Consider the following 21,323-nt stretch of genomic DNA (forward strand, 5'->3'; position numbering starts at 1 on the left):
AAATGGAAGAGAAGAGTGGTGTCCAGTTTCAAATACATCTCTGTGATACCAGAAAAGAAGATCTGTGCCTTATTCATCATGCATCAGGTTGTAAAACTGATGATGCAATTGTGTTAAATGCTCAAGGATAGGGGGATAAACAGATTTTACAAAGATCTTGCATGTTAGACCCTAAACATCTCCTGAAAAAAAAATGTTTTATTAACCCTTCCCCTTTATCCAGTGTCCACTAATCTATACCTTTCAACATCCTCTAAAATATTAGCAGTATTATTAGCAGTTCTGTGAAATTGTAATTCCATAAAATTTGTCAAAGTATGACACAGCCAGTACTATAACTGTTTTTATGAAGTTCTATTGAAGCAAAGTATTTCAGCCCCAAAAGTTGAGGTTATGTTATTTAAGTACATTCATGAAAATCCCCATACATGGTATTTCAATTTTCCCTCTGTTGCAACTTACATAATTTCCAAGATCAAATTTCAGTTGACACATTATAGAATCGTGGAATCAGCAAGGTCAGAAAAGACCTAGAAGATCATCCAGTTCAATCATCCAGCAGTAGTTCCAACTAAACTATGTGCCTCCATTCAACATCTAAACGTTCCTTGAACATCTCCAGGGTTGGTGACTTCACCACCTCCCTGAGCAGCCCATTCCAGTGCCTGGCTACTCTTTCAGAAAAGTAGTATTCCCTAACATCCAGCCTGAATCTCCCCTCATTCAACTTGAGACCATTCCCTTTAGTCCTATTACTAGTTACATGAGAGAAGAGGTCAACCCCGACCAGTTCACTATAACCTCCCTTCAGGTAGTTACAGAGAGCAATAAGGTCCCCCCTGAGCCTCCTCTTCTCCAGACTGAAGCTCACCAGCTTTGTTGCCCTTCTCTGGACACACTCCAGGGCCTCAATTCGTTTCCTGCAGTGAGAGGCTCAAAACTGAACACAATACTCGAGGCGTGGCCTCACCAGTGCTAAGAACAGAGGGGCATTTACTTTCCCGCTCCTGCAGGAGAAGTAGAAATGTAGAAATAAAACTGAATAAATACTTTATTCTCCCTTTGCAAGATGCACTATTACCATGGGTGAACAAAAACCAATTCAAGAATCAAACAACATAGGAACTGTGTCATTAGCTCAGCTAAGTGAATGAAATCACACTGTGTTCCTGTGATAACGCTTTCAATATAATTTTTACAAAGTCTTTGCTTATAGTTATAACTGCATCCAAGTGTAAACGTGCAGTTATGTCACAACATAACTAAAATTTACTGCAGAGCAAAAGGGCATTCACTTAGCTAATCAACAAAATCTTTCTACTTGGGTTAATATTTTACCCATTTAAGAAACTGGTCATTCATCTTCCTTATTAGTTCTCCTTAATAACTGATTATATCCCACAAAGTATTCTTAGCAACCCGAGATCAAACCCAATGTTACTTTCCTCCACTACATTTTTTCTTCACAACAGAAGTTGCTTTTCTTTTGTTCTGATTTTCTTATTATCTTCTTCAATGAACACACGCACTCATAAAGAAAATGATGAAATTCAAAGTTCAACAGAAATTTGGACAGGTATTATTCTTAACCCAGAAAACTCCACTCCCCAATAACTAGATATCCGTACAACAGCCTACTCTAGGCTAGAAGCTAAGATCTTTATTAGATAATGAAAATCCATAAAAATCGTGTTCAGTAAAATCAAGACAGGAAAGCAGTAGCATACAAACAAAATATATCTGTCAATATAAACAAAACACATGATGAGCCCCAAGAAAACAAATACAGTTATGAAACTGCTTTAACAGGTCAGGGTTTGAAGGTTTTTAGTGCCAAGCTGAGAATGTTTTCCTCCTACTTCTGTTAGTGGTGTCAACATAAACAACTGTGATTTAGGCTCTTCTTATGATCTATCACTGACCTGAAGTAAGATACAGAAAGGTTTTGGCTGCTGCACAGTCTGCCAAATAAGCAACAATATCTCTTCAGAACTAGACTGCAGTGAAGGCTACGATTTTACTAGAGGTTGTTGGGATTCTGCCACAGCTTCGTGCTTTGTTTTTCCAAATTAGTCTCTATCTCAACTGTAATGACACTTCTCCCTTGTTTTTTGGTTACAGAAGTCTCTAGAAACAACTAAACTGTCTTTGGAATAATATTTCCTAGGAATAATATTTTCTATAGAAACATTCTAAAGACCACACTGGAATGAATTTTGAAGCTCACTGTGCTCACTATCTTCACGTAGCTTCTAAGATAAGAATGAACTTTTCATAGCCACTCTGAAAGAAGACTCACTTATTCCCACATTTAAAATAACAAAATTAAAATAAATAATTTTATCTAAGTAAATGAACTAAAACAGAATGTCAGAGAGACACAAAAGAAACCAGAAGTTAATGGACATCATATTGAAAACAAGCAAATGAAGGATAAAGAAACAAAAAAACCAAAATACCTCTTGGAAAGTTTCCTTATTTTCTTTCTTCTCTGTAGCCACATCTTTACTTCAGGCGTTGATTCAGGAGTCGGCTTTGTATGATCAATAGTATATAAATCTTTCCCTTGTTTCCACAGCTGGTATCTGTCTGGTTGAAACTTCCTCACAAAAACATCCATGGATATTGTCACCATATCTTTCCTGCAGGTGCACTGCAAAAAGAAGAGAGAAGTGACAAGTTGTATAATATGCCACAGCTTGTAGTTAAAAAAATCAGTAACAAAAATCACACCATGTGGAATCCAACTCAAATCAAAATTTTCCATTTTCCTCATTTATTCTACTCTAAGAAGAATTCAGATAAGATGTTAATACAGCAAATGTGATATTCCAGGATACTATAGAGGTATTTCAGCTCCTTTAAGGCTTGACTAATTTCTAAAGCTAAAAACAAGAAGAAACGATAAGCTTTACTTTTAGCTCTATTAACTGTGCTAAGTTTAAGCCTGATATATTGAATCCAAACACTGCATAAATCTTCAGTACTATCATTATTTTCTTCTTAAAAATAACTGATGTAGTAGCCACCCATCCCAAAGGTATATGCACCCATTTAGAGGGTTCCAACTTTTACATCTCTTCCAAAGAGAAAATTTTACAGTTAAGAAATGCACACAAAATCACACAAAGCTTCTTTTCTGTTTGAGTTTTCCTGCAAAAAAGAAGGAACAAGCAAGAGCGAGGAGCAGATATTTAAGAGTTTAAGAATTTATGTTTTAAAATCTAGACAAGAGTGTTATAAACCTGACTTCTGTGTAACATAAACCTTGAAATCTCACATACTCATCAACTTCACTTGGTCTCTGATCAATAATTTTGTAGTTTTTTCTTTCAAATTCCACACATCAGTGGAATATTTTATACTAATTGAATTAGCACTAAACAACTGTCAAAATGCATGAGATTTTTAAAAGATACACCATAAATGCTGACAGATTATTTTAGATCTGAAGTTATTGTACCTAATCTTCAAAACACTTACTGTAAGAGGCTGCAACAAATAATCAATGTGCCTGCAGTATGTAAACTATTCAGATTAAAAGCAAACTGGTTAAAAATAGATTCTTAAGTAGAAAGACCTTCAAAGAATTTAATACTATTGCTAATAGCATAGACTCTGTTAGACTCTGTTAATGGGCAAAACAAAGATAACATTTTCTTTAAGGTAAACAGATAAATAATACAAAAAATATTAAATACATAGCCTGCCTTTCCAGTTAGCTACAGTTAATTTATAAGAGGTGAAAAAACATGGAAGGTGTTCACTTTTACAAAAAAAGAGAAATACCCATGAGACAGACTGCTGGTGTTTATTAGCTTGCTTTCTGTGGGCTGGATACAAATTTCTTTGTCTGCTCTTTCTAACTATTTCTAATTTACCTTTTTCTTGAAAAGTGTAAGTAGTATAATGAAAAGAAAGAACCAAGATCATTTAACATGTTTGCTTTCTTTTCAATGTCTTCAAAAAAGACAAAATAAGAAAACCTGAAGACAAAAGCTAGAATATCACTGAAATAATACAGTAATGAGTTAATGGCAAGTTACTGGAAACACAACATCTTCTAAAACAATGTGCCAAACTTTAGTTAGCAGAACTAGGGTTTTTTATTTAACATCAGATGAGGCCCAGTCTCCAGATAGAATTATTTTGTTGATCAAGTTTCTAAACTTAAGGATACAAATAAAATATTATTTTTGAAACCATTATGTCTCAGGAATCAGAGAACTGTATCACAAAAGTGCTTAGAAGGGGTGACTGGAGATCATCTAATCCAGAATGCTGCTAAAGCAGATTTTCCACTGTAGCTTGCACAGAATACTGTTTTCTTTCTTCAAAACAGAATCCTGCTCTTTTGTCGTTGGTACACTTATAGTATGATGCATTCTTTTTCCATAAAATATCTCTGAATTTGTATTATGTTCATTATGTACGTATTTATTACATTCATTAAGTATGAGATTTCCTGTAGAAAAGTTTCCTCCACATTTTAAATTCAAAACGGGGTGAGTTTCTGAATAATGAGATAAGGAACGCAATCACAGCTTCATTCCACATATTTCCAAATAGTTCCTACCACAACACATCACACCACTGTCCCAAGGAAGTCCCCACTACTACTGCTGTAGTGATACGTAGGGACTGGCACGTGGAAAAGCTACATGCAATCTGCAGACCGCAGCAGTTGTAAAGTTAGCTTCACTACTTCAAAATATGCCAGAAGAAAAATTTAACTCCTCCATCTACATACAGAAAGCAGAAATACACTGCAGCCTGATTTTTGCTGGAAAGTCAGTTACTACTACTTGAATAGACATAGTTTAGAAGAATTAGACATAACAGATTGGATATGCCTAAACTGTAATTTAAAAAAGTTCTAATTCTTAAGAAATAAATGGTTAAATTTAAAATATTTATGAACTACTCACAGATTAATAATGTTACCAGTTTAAAACTACGTTTTATTTAATTCACATGTTTAAATTCAGTCAGTTAAGTCTTACATTCACCTAGCAAATGGTCATATTAAGTCATTTGATTGTCAACATCAATATGCTACATTTTCATAACGCCACTCTATAATGGAAGATTAAATGAAAAGAAGAAGCAGCTGGGCAATGTAAGGATTGAGCACAGTACTGCCATAAAAGACCTGGGGTGCTTCATCTATAAGAACAAGCTGGAAGAGCTGATCTGTTCAGCACGAAGAAGACAAGGCTGTGAGGTGACCTAATAGCAGCCTTTCTATATCTGAACGGGAGATACAGGAAAGAAAGAGACAGACTCTTTCGCAGGGTCTGTGGTGACAGAACAGTGGGAAACTGGTTTCAGGCTTAAAGGGGGGAGACTTAGGTTGAATGTATGGATGGATCCAGGGAGAGGCTGGACCATGCCCTGGGCAACCTGATCTAGCTGTGTATGTCCCTGGTCATTGCAGGGGAGCTGGACTAGATGACCATAAAAAGTTACTTCCAACTCTAAGGATTCTATTGAAATTCCATTTTTAATCAAGTGCATTTAATAGGAGTTTTTGTCCAAAAGAATCTGATTACAATTTTCTTTTTTCAAATACAATTTATCTATCACTCTATCTATAGACATTCTTTGAAACTGTCTCTCATTCATCAAGTCCTTGATCAGTCACAGTAACCAGAAACAGAAAAGGAACTGAGGTATGGGCGGCATGTATGCAGTTGCTGCATTACAGAATTTTTCTTTTCAAAAAATAATATTTGAAATATGTACAAGAAACACTTTCCTATCTGTTCGTACACAAAAACCCTTCAAACTTAAGATGCACTGCACCACACACAGCAGAAACTGTAAGGGACTACTGGTTTTTCTATTAACTGTAAGACTTACAGCTGTTTAGGGTAAAAAAAAGCCCATTATTTAAACCCAAAGAATAAAAAACGCTAAGAAAAAACACACTCTGATGAAATGATATATGAAAAGAATAAGTGAGGCACAGAATTTCAGCAATTTTTGATGAAATTCCACTATAATTTAACAGAACTACTGCACGTGACTTATGAATAAATGGCAGACACTACGAATATAGCCAATTTTTTAAAAAGATTTTAAGTTTCTAAAAATGTACAACCCCGTGTAGAAAGTTACGGAGAAGCATCATGCTCAACACTATTATTGCTTGCCTGAAGTACAGAAGAATATATAGAAAAATATATACAGAAAATACTAAAAATACAGAGGACAAGGCTCTAGCTACTGAAGTAGCTAGATAACTGGATAAATATTTTGAAGTATTGTATTAGATAGTAAAAACAGGTGTTCTGAAAACTACTTTGGATCACTTTCCCTAAAATAATCCAGGGGAAAAGAAAAAAAAATGGAAAGAAAGAAAGAAAAAAAAACAACAGTGGCTTTAATAAATAAACTGGAGGCGGGTATTTTGGGTTCTTCTTGGGGGGAACAATGTTCATTTTTCACTTCTCATTTAATTGACATACAGTTGACGTTTACATGACTTCCAGCTTCAGAGACAAAAAAGTGACTGAATGCTTCTATCCTTGAAGTAAAACTAAACATCACTTTGATTGACAAGCCTCTAGGGATGCAGGTATAGGGCATACCACTTTATACAAAAATATTAAATATAGTACATTCATAGATGATAATAATGTTAGAATCATCTAATAGAGTAGATATAAAATCACTGTTGTTATATCACTAAAATCATATACTGAGAAATACAAAAACAGTAAAAATGTAAGTCACTACTTTCTATAAAACAGTAGAAAGAATAATAACCCACCCCAATAAGCAGACAAACCTAACTGTTTCAGGCCACTCTCTATCAGCACTCATACTATAGGAGTTATCTTCACCATCCAATAGTCCTCTTTGAGATAGATCACAAGTGATGGCAAAATGGGTAAGTTCAGAACATACTGGTCAAGACTGGCATGTATTGATAAAAGTGAGAATACATTAGGTACTACACAGCATACCTAATACAGCCCTACCTATGGAAAAAATATTATTCACAAAGAACATACATTAACTCACAACACAAAAAAACAAGTAAAATGTAGAAGATGTTGGGATAGGCAAACATCCCAATCTATACAACAGAAGGAGTTACTTTCTATGTGCAGGAGAATCCGTCTGAAACATACTCTTCAATCAAAGATTAGTTAGATAATCAGAGCAATTAAGGGAGCAGAATGCTCTCCCAATCTTTTGATACTATTAACATCATCAAAGTAACAATTACTATTATTATTTCATCTATCAACTGCTTGGAGGTAAGCAATTCAGATAACATTTATTAGTAAATGCGGGCATGCTTAGCCACAGTAATTTTTTTCCTAATAAACGTTGTTTATAAATGGAAACAAAGAAGTACTTTGTATATAAAAATTAAATTACTCTCATTAGTGGCTCTAATTCAGAAAAATTGAGATGAATATGTCAAGATTCTAGATCTATGCATGTTTGACACATACCCAAGCATCTTTCAAAATATTTTTTTTTCCTAATTACTCTCAGTGAGATAAGGGTAGGATTCACATTTTCACCAGTATTTTGACAAAATCACATTTACACTAAAACCTAAACAAAACTCTTAAAAACATTTTACAGCATTAAGAATCTAGTATGTGTCCCTCACTTATGTAACCATTTTTAAAAAGTGTGTTGCAATTTGTACAACACAGGTAAAATGTCACTATATACACCTGTGGGACAGCAAGAGAAATGAAAGGAGAATGGGCATTATAAAACATATAACAAAGCAACAAATAAGCAGAATGAAGAAAGTATTAGGATAGTAAACTTTATGTGCTGTACAAATCGCAGTCAAAAAAATGCACTCTAAAAATCATCTAGTCAAGGTATTTAGAATCACAGAATCACAAAAGTTGTAGAATACCTCCAAGACCATCCAGTCCACCAGTATTTCCCCACTTAAACTTTGTCCCTTAGTACAACATCTAAACCATGTCCCTCAGTACAGGATTTCTCACATCACATTTTTTATGTACTTTCCTAACTGCTTATAGTGATTAAACCTTTCTTAATGTTACAATGGCAAAGGTAAATTTATTGGAGAGACATATTTTACTTAATTTGGATTCTTCTTCCCAGTTTAACATCAACTGCATCATTATACCTACTGTATTCCATGATGCTTGCAGTACCTTAAACATACGATATTCAAAAATGTATTTTGATAAGCTTTATTAATAGGTGCTGCAGACAGAACTACATCCTGTGGACTATCCAAAGAGCAAGTGCTTGTCAGGCAGCATTTATTTGCAGGACAGAATTTAATAAATCCTAGTAGCAATAACTGCTCTGTGTCGTGGAATCAGGTTGTGATGCATTTTCACACTGACCTGCTGGCAATTTTGGGGCACTGCTGCAGAAACCTTTGATATTAGTTAGCCATCTATACAAACTGCAATAAGCCAAGCCTTCCTCTGACAGTCAAAGAAAATACAAGCAGTTCCTTGTCATATCCCATCATACAAAACACAAATTCAGAACATCACTTTCTTTAAAGGCCTTTTTATACATTCCACTATGTGTCAAGGAAATAACAGAACAAAATGCTTTTAATAAAATAATTATTTGTATTCATACATGCTTAAGCAAATAGTATGCAGTATTAGTAAAATTGTCCAATATTTAAACACTTCACTGAAAAATATTATTTTTACTCATTTCCTATTTCCAATTTAGTTTCCACTTATCCATTATGCCACCTATGCATTCCACCCCCCCCGCCCCCCCCCCCAAAAAAAAAGGCTTCATTTTATATTTAAAAATATAAAAAAGTGGAACTTATTCCAACAGAGCCAGGTGCCGCTGTGAAAACATCTGTTTTCATCCAGAGCACCAGCGTTCTCTTAAAAACAGAAACACTGACAGGAAATTACTGAAAGAAGGACATCTTTTCCTATCTCCCAGACATTCTTACTGTTTATGCTATCTGCCATTACTGCTCTTATAATAATACTTTCTTAGCTCACAAGACCCAGAAATGACTTGACTAAAGTACAACTTCAGTACACTGCAATAAGCAGTGAAATTCAAAATGAAAGCTAAACATCAGTCTATGATCCGAGGAACTTGAGGGAGACAGGTAAATATCAGGATGAAAGGAGGGAATGAGCTTTATATAAGTCCAAAATATTACATGCCACTCTGAACTCTAGCTTATAATTGTCAGATTAGTACACAAGATAGCATGTTCACTCTTCAAGTGTTGCTACCCATCCAGAAGATGATACAGAAAAAAACAAGACTGTATTGTCATGTTACAAATCATCTCATAAACAATAAACTGTACTTTGTGGCTAGCTAATGCAGGGGCACTACAATGCTATTCCTCATCTTCATTATATAAATTCCACAGACATCACAGAATGACTTAGGTTGGAAGGGACCTTAAAGAATATCCAATTCCAACCTGGTGCTGTGGGCCAGCCTCCACACTGATTACACACTGATCAGGCTGCCCAGGTCCCCATTCAACGTAGCACTGAACAGTTCAAGTGACAGGGCATCATGAGCCTCTCTGTATAATCCATTACAATGGATTTCCTACTGCTATCAAGTGTAAAAACAGTAATCACAAATAGCCTAAGCACAGAAATTCTGAATACCTACATACAGCCTTAGTTCTGTAGTTGTAGCAAATGAAGAGTAGAAATATATTGTATGTAAGTCAGCGAAATTGTAAAATCTTGCTAAAAATATGTTCCTTCTCTAATCTGAACCAAAAAAAAAATATTTTGAAAATTCATGCTATTGTTCCTTTTGAGAAAAAGTTCAGGTTAGAACCTACTGCAGATTTAAGGAGGATGGCAGACACATATAAACACCTGGTTTACAAGAGAAGGAGTAAGAACTTTTCCTGCTATCCTGAGAATCTTTCTATTGGATAAAGTAAACTGTTACCTCCATTTAAGGTAAAGACTGTTTATAAACACAACTATTAAATCTGTACATTATTATTAATGGTACTTGTTATGCCAGTTAGTCAAATTTTGTCAGGACTTTGAAAAGAAATTTCAAAAAAATCTTAAGACTTAACAATAATTTAAGATTTATAGTAATTTAAATAGATGAGCATAGGTTCATTTTTTAACAGCAATTCAATTTTTATGAGTTCACAATGCTAACTGCCATTATTTAGAATTTTGAGTGCATCTACATCCGATCACGCTCGCAGATAGCTCATGCTGAAAACCAAACTCTGCTTAGACTCATCTAAAGCCATAACACTGCTGGGTATTTCACAACATTGCTTCTGAAACACGATATAAACAGATTATTAATTAATAACATTACAAACTCCTTATTTAAGTTTAGAAAGCAACTTAAAAAAAATAAAATTAAAGACATTCTAAAATGTCACAACTGAGATGCATTTTTCTCAGATGTCAGCTTCTAGCTTACAGAATACTGTATTAAGAAATGTTAAGAATAACAATTTAATATTATGAATAGTAAATCTCATTACATAATGATTTCTGTCTGGAGGAAGGAGAATTCAGCAATGAAATTCTTATCAGAGAGAAAAGATGTCGTCAAGTCTTGTGTGAAGCACAGAAAGCGCTGTTATTTTCATTAAGTTTCTGTAAGGTATGTAATAGATAGCTGCAATCACTTGGCTCAGTTTTTCAAAATCAGTTGCCTAACATCTGTCACACACAGATATTTTGCAGCATTTGTACATACTGAGTCAAACAGTAGGGTCAATAAACCACTGATACATTTGTATACCAATAAGCTCACCAGTTGCTAGGAGGAAAATCCACAGCAGATAGGAACTGCAAGAATTAACACCTAACACAGTCTTATTCTAGACTGTCAATCTACTGAATCATTGTTTAGACAATATGATTCTTAAATTGAGTTCATATTTTCCCAAAATCACTTCATTTGTACTCCAGATCAGCAAAACAGAACAAAATTTAGCAAACCTATGTGCTTTCCAACAGATAATGAAGATATCACTTCTACACCCAAGCCCAGGAATTTGAGAATGCTTTGCAAATATTCATGTTTCTTCCTGATAACAGAAAAGAAGAAACCAGACCACAGAGAGAATTGTTTGTCAAAGTCACATCACAGTCAGAACCAATACTAGAATTTATTTGACTTTGCGTTCATTGCTCCAAATGGTAAATCTTATTTCTGAATTGAAGAAAAATATTTTCTCAGGCTTCTTAAAATATTTTTTCTCTCTAAATAAGCCTCTCTAAAAAAATCCAATTCTGACACAGAAAATGAAAGAACAAACAAGCATGGAGGACAGAAAAACATTAATGAAGGCAAAATAATGATGCAGTCCTACTGGATTATTGGAAAATGTAGTAAACAGGAGAAATAAAATAATTTCCACCTACACACTGAAGTAATTTGCCTGTTAACAGAACACAGTAAGGAAAGAAACAGTAGATATCCAATGTAATACTCCTGTTTAAATCCAAACTAATTAAGTTATAGAGCACTGTGATTAAAAAAAAAAATCTCCAATCTTCCTAGAAAAACAAAAAAGACATAAAAAGCAATCCTGTCAGAACCAATGCAAACAAAAAGCACTAAGGATAGATTTTATATATGCAGTGTAGCTTTAAAGAACAGTCCTTCAAGCATCACTGAAAACAGCTGTCTTCAAGTCTTTTAAAGTCAGAGGAACCAACAGCTGAATTGATCATGCAATAAATGCTGTCCTATGTAACTTCTGGATTTTATTTCGCTAGGTTATTGTTCACATTTCTACATGTCAAGTAACTCTTTTTCCCAAAAAATCTCTGCCTAACCTAATCAGAGAAGTTCATTTTGGCCCACTACTCATCATTTGTTGTCAGAAATATCATTTGTTCCATTAATGACAAGAAAACTATCTGTCAGCCCTTTAGAACTAAGAGTTGAAACTAAGATCTTATTATTAGTTGACCAAGTTTGCCGGGAGAATTTGGAATACATCAAACAGGAACAGAATTACAAAGTAAGAGGGCATTATTGGTACACAACTTTTGCATAGAACTTTATCTCTCTATCTATTTATTTATTTATCCTGTGAATATGTTAGCATGGTTTTGTCCTGTTTACTGGGATTTCAGATTTTGAACACCCTAGCAGTAATTAAGATCTTATTTAACAATGGCACGTCATAAACAATGTTGCCTGTTATCTTCAGATTAACACACTTCTCTTCCCATTTGAAATTCTCAAAAAAAGACTGCCAGAAAATAAAGCAATTTACCATCTGACTATAAATAAGAATTATGCATGTTATATATATACACATGTATAAAATGCACATACAATGTATATATATACACACACACACACACATATATGTATGTACACACTTATAAAACACATACATACTGTACTAAAATGTTCGTTTCCTTCAAAAGCAGTTGGATAATAGCAAAACCAACATGTCTTACCTTTGAGGAGTTCACACTTTCACCACAATTTTCTCTCAAACTGAGGTAGCAACAAAAGAAAGCAACTTAGCATTTTAAAGTTGTCAGAAATTTCCCCCTAGCACAGGAACACAATAGCTACTACCAAATATAAACTGTTAAGTAATTGTCTTACGTCAACAGCTTAGCAGGATTTTACATAGTGTTTTCTCCTTCCCACTACCTCACTAACTAAGGTAAAAACAAACAAAAAAAGTTGTGTTATGGTTTTATGGTTTTTGTTGTATTATTGATATTCCACATCATAACATCATGTGGTGTATTGGGAGTTAATGCATCACCCACCAGGCAGACCCAGGTCCCTGAGCAAAAACAGTTCCACGGAGAGGTTTGCCCTCTCCAGAAGCTGGAAGGACCCTAAGAAGCTAATGCTCTTGGTCTAGTGGTTAGGAGCCAGTGCTCTCACCGCCGCGGGCTGGATTCAATTCCTGGTCAGGTGTACCCAGAATGCAGCTAGAGCATTAACTCCCAGTACAACACATGATGTTATGATGTGGAATATCAATAATACAACAAAAAACATAAAACCATAACAAGTTGTTCAGCCTTTACAAGGACAAAAAACTGTATGGAAAGCCTATCAAAGGTTTTTGTGTTTAGAAATCACACATTGTTAGTATAAACTACTTGCAGGCCTATGAACCAAACACCTCAAAACCTACCACTGGAATACAGAGCATGGAAACTCAGTGCTCACAATGTAACTGTTGTGGTTAGTATCCTAGAAAAATAGCTTCAAATATTAAAATTACTCAAAAATATAACTTGCAAAAAATGTAAGAGTCAAAAGAGTAGAATACCTGCATTACGTATTTCACCATCCACAGAAAAGACAGAGTAATTGAACCAAGGAAAATTCCTTAGACGAAGCATGCATTCAAAATAGGGTTAAACCACCCCTAGACATTTTTGAAAGAAATTGAATATGTTTCTGTTGACTAAGGCTGTCACGCACAAAAAAACCCCACACTCACTGGTGCGAAACAAAGTCCCTTCTAGCAAGTACTAAGTTATCAACAAATACATCATTGTCATTAAAGATCCTAGAGAAACATCTGCCAACAGTCATGGAAAATTGAATTCCTCCCTGGAAAATATGAGTTTCCAAAACAAAGAAAGAAAAAAAAAGAAAAAAGAAATTAAGAAAATCCACAAACACAGTGAACACAAAGACTGAATTAAATTTAAACTCGTAATGAAAAAAAAAATGCCAGACCATTCAAAGCAATGGAATTCCCTTCCTCTCAAGTGAAGAAAACCACGACTGCATTTTGACAATGCAAAAGCTTGATGATTTCAGTCTCTAAATGAATGATAATCAAATGTAGGACTAGAAGGTGATGGACAACACTTCTTTCACTTCAGATAACTGAGCAAAGGTCTGCATTTTGCTGTCCAGGAAATACAAAAGGAAAAACAACAACAGCAACAACAACAAAAACTGGTATTTCTGAACAACATCATACATACCAGACCTTAAAAACTTTTAGAAGCAAAACCTGAACGGCTATCTATAGAGAGCAGATAAAAGAATCACAATGCATACATGTATGGACTTTCTCCCACACTTCCACTCACGGTCACAGACAATCTTCTAGCTTTTGAAGTTGGGAAGGTACTAACATCAGCGATATGTATGCTTGCAAATTATCTACCATTAATGTATCTACTACATGACTGCATGATTATACTTGTTTACACTTGTCATACTCTATCACAAGTCCTTGGTGTTAGGAGTCTATGAAGATCTGTGTTCAAAACACTACTTTTCTCAATAGAAAGGAAGTAACCAAAAGATGATTCTTGATAGGCCAAGTGTGCTTTAACCACACTTCCTAACCATGCCGAAGTATTTTTAAATGTCAAGACTATTATAAAGATACCTGCTAAGTGGCAAACTTGCAAACACGCTTTTATAATGTGGACAGCACAGATGAGTAATGAGTAAATGAAGATGCATCTTCTCTAACATGGGTTATGAAACACAAAGAGGAACTTCTCTGTTAATAAAGACTCAACATTAGTAGAAAGTATATTAAAAAAACATGACACTGTCTTATGATGATTTTGTCCTTATCAACCTGTATGTTTAGTTTGGTATTTTTCCTTTTGTATTTTATTTTTATTACTGAACAGAGTACAATAAAGAACATGAGTAATTTTATCATTCTTCTTTTTGAACGGATGTAGAACATAAAAGGATCATATAAGATCTACGTGCCTTCTTTCATAACTGCTCTCTAAAGTAATTAGAAATGTCATCAGCCAATTGTTCCCTACACATTGACAAAAGCTCACAATTACGTGACAATATGATGTTATTATTAAAATATTATTAACACTTCTGCCAAATGAACAGAGGATATTTTACCAACAATACTGCAAGGTGATAAAGTACTTAAAATAGAATCTGAGAACTATAAGATCTTTTAGGCTGGGAAAGACATATACGGTCATCAAGTTCTTTCATTAACATAGCGATGACAGATCTACCACTAAATCATGTCCTAAGCACATCTGTGTACCTTTTAAATACCTCCAGGGATGGCAACTCAGCTGCTTCCCTGGGCAGTCTGTTCCTATGCTTCACAAACTTAGCAGTAATAAAGAAGTTTTTCCTAATATCAATACCACTTGGGAGACCAATCATCAGCTTGCTACCACTTCCTTTGGGGTAAAAGTACGGAGTGGCAAGGTCTCCAAACAGCCAGCTTTTCTCTAGGCCAAATAACCCCATATCCCTAAACCACTCCTCCTAAGACTCGTTCTCTACACCTTTCACCAGTTTTGTTGCCTCTAAGGACAAGTAAACGGAACTTAAGCATTGACAATGTCTAATATAAATAAATAAAGTTCCCATAGATAAAATCAAAAGTATAGCTAGATTCCTGGGCCTCAAACTTAAGATAAACAGTTCATTACCAGTAGCTGCTTGATGATTTCAAGAAAAAAAGGTAATCAGCTTTAATTCATCACAATCAGATCATGTGGAATATGAAAAACAAAAAAATTTAACTGAAGTTTTTTGGTATGCATAAATACATAAATACTGTTCTGATGCTGCCACTTCCTTAATAACATCTGGTTTAATCAAACAGACACAGGATTTTAGACAGAATTCACACTACTGCGGATATTACTTACAAAACATAAAATGTATTCTTTTACTGATATTATTCCATTCTTACATTTATTCCACCTGAAAGAAATAAAACTGCTATTGAAAAGGAAAGGCTATAACGTCAGCGAAATACCTTGTTTTCACTTCATGTGAAGTAATATTTTACTACATGCATTTCACTCAAGAGAAGCCTTTAGCACACGTCTGTATTTCATAGAGAGGGAACTGGTAAGACCAAACAAATGGTTCTGTATGGTATCTTCATGGCTTTTTCATCTATGCAAAGTCTATTAATCAGATAGAACCAATCCAAAAGGAAAAAAAATCCTATATCATCTCTGTATGTCCCATACATTTCTACACCTGCAACTTGCCTGAAATCTATCATAAACAAAGCTGGTGTAAATTCCATAGACTAGCAAGCAGTACAAAAGAATCTACGATACCTCAAACTCATAATGGCCAAGTGTATTTCCAGTTGCAGGAAAAAAAACATTTGTATGTTATGTACAGTCACAAAAGAAAGGCTATTCACACAGATGTGTAAAAGGAAACAGTATATGCTGTTCTTCCACTTATGCTTGAAAAATGCCTTTTATAATGATTTATTAACTGTAAAAAATGCATAAATATGTTTGCCATTCATAAATATGTCCTTCAGAACAAGAGGAAAAAAATCCACAAACATCAGTAGCTGTCTATTAAAAAATGCAAAAGCCTTCTTTTGGCTGTGTGACAGTAAACTTAAGTAAGGAAAAAAAGTAGCTTTAGAAGTATAGAACAAAAGATGAAGTACACTTAACTGTTCTAATTGTGCATTACATGTATTTTATATAGACTCAATATTGCAAAACTGGAATGCTGAGATCAGCTCAAGCATTACTCTGACTTTACACACTGAATCAAAAAAGGTAAATTTCCTCTCTATGAAAGCAGCTAGTTGAATTATTTCTTACAAAGATAACTTAAAAAACAAGAATTTTTTGAGCAGTTCCATTATTTTTTAATGGGTATCTTCCTTGGTTGTTGCATCTATAAGAAGCTACTAAATATTTAAAGAAAATCCAAGTTTACATTCTGCAGTTGGCCTAAGGATCCTAACTCAACAAACACTGTTGAGATTAAGTTTGAAGTAGTGTCCAAAATTCTGGGCATTTTCATTCTGTATTGAAGGCCTGAAGATGGAGGTGAAATTCTCAGTTCTGATTTACAAGAGCTTTCCAAGTTCAAGTCTGGCATTCACACATGAATGCACTTCACAGCGCCCTCAAAGAATCGTTCACATTTGATTCAAGGAAAAACTATCATTATGTCCTTGCATCAACATGACTATTCCCAAAAGTAAAGACTAATGTCAAATTACATGTCTTGATTATTTAGCAGCAGGACTAGAAGAAATTAATCTATGCAGAGAACAGAAGAGAATATGTAAATACCTTCAGATAATGATGGAAATGACCACAGAATTTTTATTTTTGCCTAATGTTTCTCCTTATTCCATGCTAAACATATGTAAGTGCTTAAAGTCCGAATTCTAGTAGATAGCACTTATAAGTTTTGTGTTCAGCATGGGTCTCTGAATACTTAATAGGTTATTTTTTATTTATATTGCATGTGATAAGAGCAAATTAGATCATTAAATTTTAACATTCCATGAAGAAATGATAATGGCTTTCTGATTATGTTGAAATAGTCAGTATAAAAGTTTTGCGTTTACTTTTCCAGTGTGATCAGCATCTTGTTTTATTGTGCAGATGTCACTCTACCAAATTATTATCAGATTGTTCCATCTTTAAATAGATAATTCTATGCCATATGTTTGTGTAGGAATAAAGACTCTTGCATTGGAACATACCATATTGTTCTTTCCCACTAAAATACAGTTAAAGAATTAATGTTTAAAAGATGCATGCAGTGTGTCTATTCAACCTGCCTTAGGGGAGGACATGACACAGAAAGGGTGAAGTTACTTGATGTTATTTTCAACTGCAACCATCTCTAGTCAAAAAGAACTAGTAATTTAATCTCAAGATTTGTACACTAAAGAAATCACAACAGAGAAGATAAAGGAACAGAGAATTATATTCTTTGATAAGTTGCCTTTAAGCTTATCTTCAGAGAAAACACAGTTTCTTCAGCTTCTGTTCACTTCAATGGAAGCTGAAGATACAACGTGGAATTAGGTATTTTTTGAACACAGGTAGATTAAGGGGAAAGAAAAACTGCATTCAAGCGAAACCCAAATGGAAAACAACTTAAGAAAAAAAAAGTTATAAGTTTCAAAGAACAGACAACTAAATTGTTTTTTAATCCAAATTCATCTTTAGCACATCATATTTTTATTAAACAAAAACAGCAGTGAGATGAACACCTTAAAATCTTTTTTTTTTCCCAACATACTTGTGAAATACTGTCCCTTCTATCCTGTATGCTTTGAAAAGGTAATATGAACATTTCAAGCTTCTTCACAATTTCCTATGAATAAATACAGAAGAAAATGCAATGGAATTACTATATGATACATCCCACTCTTTTTGGATAACATTCTTCAATGGATGTCAAATTCAGTAAACTGAGCTGAAAAAAGCCCTATCAAAGTCTGCATGAAACAAATCACCTAACAAAAAAAAAAAAAAAAAAAAAAAAAACAATTACGACAGCAATTTCTACTACCAATCTCTTTTGCCAGGTACCTACCAAGTGAGCCACGAATTATGAACTTAATTCTTTTTGTATTTATTTTTTCAGGCTGACTATAAAATGGAAAAAGGAAGAAAAAAGAAAGCAAGCAGTATACTTCTGTGAACAACAGAAACTGATTTCCTCTCTTTTGTCTCAAATCTTGCTTTGTAAGGCCCCAATTATCCAGATGGGTGTCATGATGCCTCAGCGTCTCTGCTTATGGTTATAAAGATAAGTAGAAATAGGAGCAAACAGTCATTTCTGGGGGAGAGTACAGCTTGGAGAAGCTGACCACCACAAAAAGACAACAATGCTCCTGCATGGCACTGAAGGCAGCATCCTCTGCTGGCTTATCTGTTGGGCCAGACATGTCACACAAATGGAGAGAAAAGAAATGGGGAATAAAAGGCCTTCACTGAACCAAGAATTTGAGAGAATTCCTGGAGAAGAATTCCTGGAGAAGAATTCCCAAAGAAAAATATCTTTGATGGAGAACTCCCAAAGAGAAAAAACCTTTGCCGGAGAATTCCCTGAAGGGAAAACCTCTTTGGAAGAATCCCTTGGCCTGCTTGCTGCAATCTCCCATCCCCTGCGGTGACTAGACGAGTTCCTGAGATCAACAGACCTACTACGAACCTCGCTGGATTTACGGTGGTGATTATATCTCTCTTGGTTTCTGCCAAGACTCCTTACTTTTTATCTCTTTTCTATTGCTCACCTTCCCTTCCCCATATCCCTAAGCAACTAGTATTTGTAATAAACTGGTTGGGCTAACATTTGACCCGTTGTGTCTTAATCTCACACCTGGTATACACATAATCACAGAACCTCGTCTCCCTCCTTTACATTGGAGCATGACAACTTCAAGTACCATAGGTCATCTCATGAGAGCTCTTAGACAGGCCAAAATTCTACTGTTACTCAATTTCTGGTGATACTAACAAGAAACACTCTAGCTTAAAGAAAGAAAAACATCAACTGATGTAAGAAAAGCAGAGCCAAGGGTATATTGTGCCTTGCGCCCTTCTAAGATGAGTTACTGCAACAGCGGACACGGGAAGAGCTACTGATGTATCCACCTAACTTCTATAAGCCTTTTAAAATTGTCGCCCACAACACTGTTGTTACTAAGTTAGAGGGATATGGGTTTGATGGATGGACTGTTACATGAATAAAAAATTGGCTGGTCAATCACTTATAAATTGTTAGAATAAATAGCGCAATTCCAAGTGGAAATCAGTAATAAGTAATGCCCCTCAAGTCTCCATGCTGGGACTAATCATCATTAAGGGCGCCTAAAGTCAGGCAGGATGAGGTTTTGAGCAAACTGATCTAGTTAAAGATGTCTAGATGTCTCTCAACCCCCTGTACGGCAAGGAAAGTTTGACTAAATGATCTTTAATGGCCTCTTCCAACCCAAACCATTTTAAGATTACAGAACTATAAATTCTATTGCAGAAAAAGCAAGATTATGTTTTATGTTTTTCCCTTTATTGCATTCGACTGGAGAAAAATAAGCCCAAGCCATTCCTATCAGATGCTTTTGCAGTTCCGATTAGTAACAACTAAATTAATCTATACTGCATGTATGTTTCCATGCGTGGCCTAGCAGGTTGGCAACTATTAATATTAAGAATAGAAGTATTTTCTTACATTTTTTTCAAGCTACTCTTATGAGAGTCCAATCTGGAAATTTGCTTCCACTATGCATAAACATTTCTTTGAGCTGTTAGCCTAGATACATTCATGGACTGCTTATGTAAGTAGTTCACATTTGTAATGGAGAAAAACACTTTAGCATTTGCAAGTTTAGTATCACTAAATTCAAAAGGTTTGCAATAAAATGATTTAACTATCCATTTGGGTATTGTTCAATGTCCTGTGCATACCTAACAGTTAAAAGAATTGCACCTGTAGAGGACTATTTTTTTAAGGCATTAAATAAGCAAATATAATTGAAGTATTTGATGCTTATCAAATATTTGACATGAGTATACCAGATGCCGTGCTATAGCATTACTATATTTCTGCACATTACCATTTATTTTCCTCACAGAAAATAAAAACCCCTATGGTTTGGAAGCAGCAATACAATTAAAAGATAACAATTTTGAAAAAAAACACTCTTCCTTTATATATCTCTCAAGGAAAAAGTTCCATGATTTTAACACAGTGGTGATTAATTTCATCATCAAACACAATATAATTAACATTTTAAAATAGCAATGATATCAAATTATAACAAAGATTTACCAATGAGGCAGTTCCACTACCAACAACTCCACACTGTTTTTGGACCACATTTAATTCTCATCATGGATATAGCTGTGCTCAAGGCTTCCCACCCTTCCAGGTGATGTTCTAGTTGTTCAAATAGCATTTCCAGGTTTCCTAAAATGTTTTATGTTTGAGTAAAACGATGAACAGGAAAAGCAGATTTGCAGCACTGTCAAAAGAATCCTTCTGCTTCAGGACTCCGTAACACATCCTGAATGCATACAGTTCTCTCAGCCTGTTGGCTAAGAGAATATTAAAATGCTTAAATTTGTAACTAGTCTCAAACTACCCACAATTATCAGTAGGTCTGTCTTTGATTTAGAATCTGCAAACATTAATTAAAACAGCCACTTCACTGCTTTTTTGAAACAAATAAGCTCTTACATTTTAAGGAACAACAGATAACTGAATGAAAAACAATGTTTAAACAATGAAACGCTGTCCATAGAAATCTGTTTTTCACCATTTTAATCTTAGATCACACAGAGTTAGTCTTTACATCTGCCTGTTTTTCTGTTAACTAATTGTCAAGCACTTCCCAGAGTACAATATTTTTTTAACCATTTCAGATGTTTGAATTAATCTCTCCAAGCTATGACAAACATGTATATAACTGTGAGCAGGGCTTCGAATAAATGTTTTCACAGTTAAAAATAAGTGGATTGATTCTTACCATGATAACTGGAAGATTTAGTTATTTAATCATAACAACTGCCTCATGGTACCTTCTTTAACAGACCTGCGATTGAAATACAGTGTTTGTCTATGCA

General features: G+C 34.6%; 1 protein-coding gene across 1 annotated transcript in view; it reads right to left on the reverse strand.

Moving 5' to 3' along the window:
• The window catches only part of KDM4C (lysine demethylase 4C), a 263,542-nt gene that overhangs the window by 125,970 nt on the left and 116,249 nt on the right, over nucleotides 1-21,323 (reverse strand). Inside the window, exon 8 of the mRNA XM_065744185.1 lies at nucleotides 2,460-2,653. Within this exon, the coding sequence (XP_065600257.1) occupies nucleotides 2,460-2,653 (194 nt within the window). The remainder of the gene's footprint in view (nucleotides 1-2,459; nucleotides 2,654-21,323) is intronic.

The sequence above is a fragment of the Cyrtonyx montezumae genome, unplaced genomic scaffold (genome assembly GCF_038088225.1).
Source record: "Cyrtonyx montezumae isolate F1298 unplaced genomic scaffold, pur_monq_1.0 scaffold_30, whole genome shotgun sequence".
Lineage (NCBI taxonomy): Eukaryota > Metazoa > Chordata > Aves > Galliformes > Odontophoridae > Cyrtonyx > Cyrtonyx montezumae.